The sequence below is a fragment of the Aegilops tauschii genome, chromosome 5 (genome assembly GCF_002575655.3).
Source record: "Aegilops tauschii subsp. strangulata cultivar AL8/78 chromosome 5, Aet v6.0, whole genome shotgun sequence".
NCBI lineage: Eukaryota > Viridiplantae > Streptophyta > Magnoliopsida > Poales > Poaceae > Aegilops > Aegilops tauschii.
In genome coordinates, this window is record NC_053039.3 from 229,967,632 (window position 1) to 229,971,058 (window position 3,427).

The window sequence follows — 3,427 nt, forward strand, 5'->3', positions numbered from 1 at the left end:
CCCGATTTGGCCTCCTGCGCGAGGAGGCGCCTAGCGTAGGCTACGTTGACCACCCAAACCCAACCAATGACGAGGATGCACGTCGTCTGATTGCATTTTTTTTCCTTTTTTTGATTTAGGGGTGTCTATGTAAAATTTATGGACTAGTTTGTACAATTAGATTAAAATTGACCTGACATGAAATGTTACACCACGTAGGCAAAATGGGGCCCCAACTGTCATAAGCGTGCTTAACCGAGCCAAATCCACTGATTAGTGGTTTTTAAAAAAAAATCACAAGACATAGTGTTTTCTGCAAAGAAAATGTATCGTAGTGCTTTTACCGAAAAAGGGTTTCCCCCGCTTTGTATTCCAAAACAACCAACACCGATACAGGATCGCAGGGGCGAACAGCACAACAAGCCCAAAAGAAAAAGAAGAAGAAGCAAATGCCAACAACGGCAGCTCGACAAAGCGCGGATGACCCGCCACCGCTACGCCCACCAGACACAAACCACTACAACCCGAGGCTCTGGACCACCGCGTACAAAACAGCACCTCCAAGAAGGAAAGCGACGCCGACGACGCTGCTGCCCGGACATGTCCTAGGGTTTCCCCGACACGCGGAGGGAGGAGGGGGATGGATATCACCGACACCCTCCAGGAAGGAATGGTGGCACCCGCAAGTGTCACCGCATCGGGGCGGAAGACCGGCAAGGATTTTTCCCGTACTCCAATCCCCACCGCCCCACGGACCGGAGCTGACCAGCCAGACCGTCGCCCACCACCATGCGCCATCGCGGTTGCGCCGTCACCCACGCCGCCTCACTGCGAACACCAACACGAGGCCAAGAGGATCGGGGAGAAGCGCCCCACGGAGGGAGAAGCAGCACCGAAGCTGAACGGGAGGGAACCACCTCCACCGCCGTCGTGCGGGAGGCCAGAACCTCCGGCACCGCCGCGGTAGCCATCCGGACGCGGCAGCAGGGCATGCCAGGCCACCCCTGGCCCGGCCAGGCCCGAAACGGGCCCGCTATGCCCCGCCGCCACACTGCAGCAAGCCGGCGATGGCGCCGCCAGCACCCTGCCGCTCATCGTCTCTCCCCCGCCTCCCTAAAGCCACGAAGCAGACCCGCCCCGCCGCCGGCCCGCCCAGGCCCAGATCTGGGCCGAGCAGGCGCCGCCAGGCCGCGCCGCCGCGTCACCCCGCCGCCAATGGCGACGCCGCCGTCCAGAAGTCCGCCCCCGCTCGCGTCGGGAGCCCCCGCCGCCGCGCTGGACCGCCGCCGCCTAGAAGCACCGCCCGGGGTCGCCCCGTCCCGCGCCGGTGGACACCCGAGAGGGGGAAAGCCAGAGGGCCGCCGCCACCAGCGTCGCCCGGGCCAGGCCCGCAGCGGGCGCCGACGACGGCGGCAGAGAGGAAGGGGGAGGGAGAGGCGCGCGGGGGAGAGGGCTGGGCGCGGCCGGCCGCCCGCGGGGGCGGCGCGGTCGCGAGAGAGAAGAGGAGAGGAAATTTGGATGCTAGCTGCCCTTTCCATTATAGTGTTTTTCGTAAATATAATCTTTAAAGTGGTGGTTTTATGCGATTTACTTGGCCAAAGCCTGTTTCGAGATTGATTTTGTGTTTCGAGATTGATTTTGTGAGCCTGATGACCGTCGTCGATCTCAAGGTTGTTCGGCGCCAATACCAAGTTACCAACAGATGCTTCCATATAATAATCTTAAAATAAAATATCACCCGCAAAGAAAAATATCTACAACACCTATAGTAATATTATAATCGCTTCGGAGTTCTGTCGTCGTTTACAACCTCGTCCTCGTATGGAACGAGGGTAATGAACTTATTTATGCCATGATTGAGAATAATTTGAAAATGACAAACTCCTCTAACTTTCCTCGCACGAAAATTGGGGTTGAACAACCGAAGGCAAAGAAACGGAGAAAATGACACATACGCTCCTCGCGATCACAACAGCCCAACAGCACAAACTCCTCTAAACCAAGCCGCACACGCCACGGGCCGCCGAGGAGAAACGATATTCCAGCCTTCCCCGCCCCGGCACACCATCGCGCCTCTCCACCCTCTCCCCATGGCCGCCGCACGCGACCTTGCCGACAACCAGCCCGGATCCACCCGCGTCTGCACCGGAGAAGACGTCGCCTGGTTGGACGTCACAGGCGTCTACGACCGCGACGATTCCCTCAAGGAGAACACCAACCCTAAATGCTTCATCGACAAGAACTACCCCGGCCACAAGGCCGGCAACGGCGCGGCGCAGCGGTTCTCGGGCAACCTGAAGCCTACGGCGGCGCCCATCATCGGGATCTCCGGAAACCTCGGCCAGGGGTGTGCCCGGCGGCACCGCCCACCTGCGATGTTCCCAAAGAATGCCAAGACCGGCGGCGGCGGGCGCAACCCGAAGCCGGCGGTGCCGGAGCCGGGATCGCCCAAGGTGTCCTGCATGGGGAAGGTTCTATCGGGACGAGAGCGCGACCGCCGCCGGGAGCTGATCTCCCCGGAGAAGATGAATGGCGGCTGCTGCCCCTGGTTCGGTTTCCCGATCCGTCGCAGCCGCTCGAGGAAGAGCGCCGTGGAGAGCGTCGACTGGTCTCCGCCTCCCAGGCTGCCTCTGGCCTATGTGGAGCGTAAGATGGAGGCGAAGGAGGTAAGCACGGATCAGGCAGCGCCGCCCGCGCCGGCGCCGGCGCTGGCAGGGATGAGGCGGTTCGCATCTGGTAGGCGCGTGGCGGATTGGGCGGCCGGGACGGAAGAGGATGGACGCTTGGCGAGATCTGGGCCGTTGTAGCGCGTGTAGGGCTGGTGAATACTACTCGAAGACTTGTAGTAGATGACAGTCTGGTTCGTGGCTTTCTGTTGGTTGTTTCTATGCTTTGTGTAGATTTGCCAGAAAAAAGCGTGTAAGATGAGGATTGAGTTTGAGGTACCATGTAGATAATAAAATTAGGACTCAGAGATACTCCCTCCGTTTCATAATGTAGTGCCTATAGATTTTTTGAAAAGTCAAATCTCACAAACTTTGACCAAGTTTGTGGAGAATTTTTTTTACATCTAGAGTATGAAACATATATCACTAGATTCATTGTAAGATGTAGTTTCACATTATATATTTTTGCTTTTGTAGATATAAATATTTTTCTCTACAAACTTGGTCAAAGTTTACAAAGTTTGACTTCTCAAAAAATCTATAGGCACTACATTATGAAACGGAGGGAGTATGTGACATAGATTGGCAGATGATACAAATTTCAGCTTCGTCTACGCTATCCCGAAGATGTGTGGCTGTTTAATTATATATTTTCTCATCACTTTGTATCAGTTCAGCTGTTTAGGCTTTATATATAAAGCTGAACGAAACATGTTTCAAGGATGATGGTATCTTGGCAAAGAAATCCTATCAGTCGGAGGTAAGGGGTTAACTATACCATG

General features: G+C 56.1%; 1 protein-coding gene across 1 annotated transcript; it reads left to right on the forward strand.

The window, feature by feature from the left end:
• The first annotated feature begins 1,715 nt into the window (after positions 1-1,715).
• LOC109756678 (uncharacterized) lies at positions 1,716-3,100 on the forward strand. The gene has a single exon (XM_020315524.4). The coding sequence runs from the start codon at positions 2,070-2,072 to the stop codon at positions 2,784-2,786; it is 717 nt and encodes a 238-aa protein (XP_020171113.1). The 5' UTR covers positions 1,716-2,069; the 3' UTR covers positions 2,787-3,100.
• The last annotated feature ends 327 nt before the right edge of the window (positions 3,101-3,427 follow it).

Bases quoted from the DNA above. Each gene is read 5' to 3' on its own strand.
- LOC109756678 (XM_020315524.4), top strand. From the start codon at position 2,070: ATGGCCGCCGCACGCGACCTTGCCGACAACCAGCCCGGATCCACCCGC.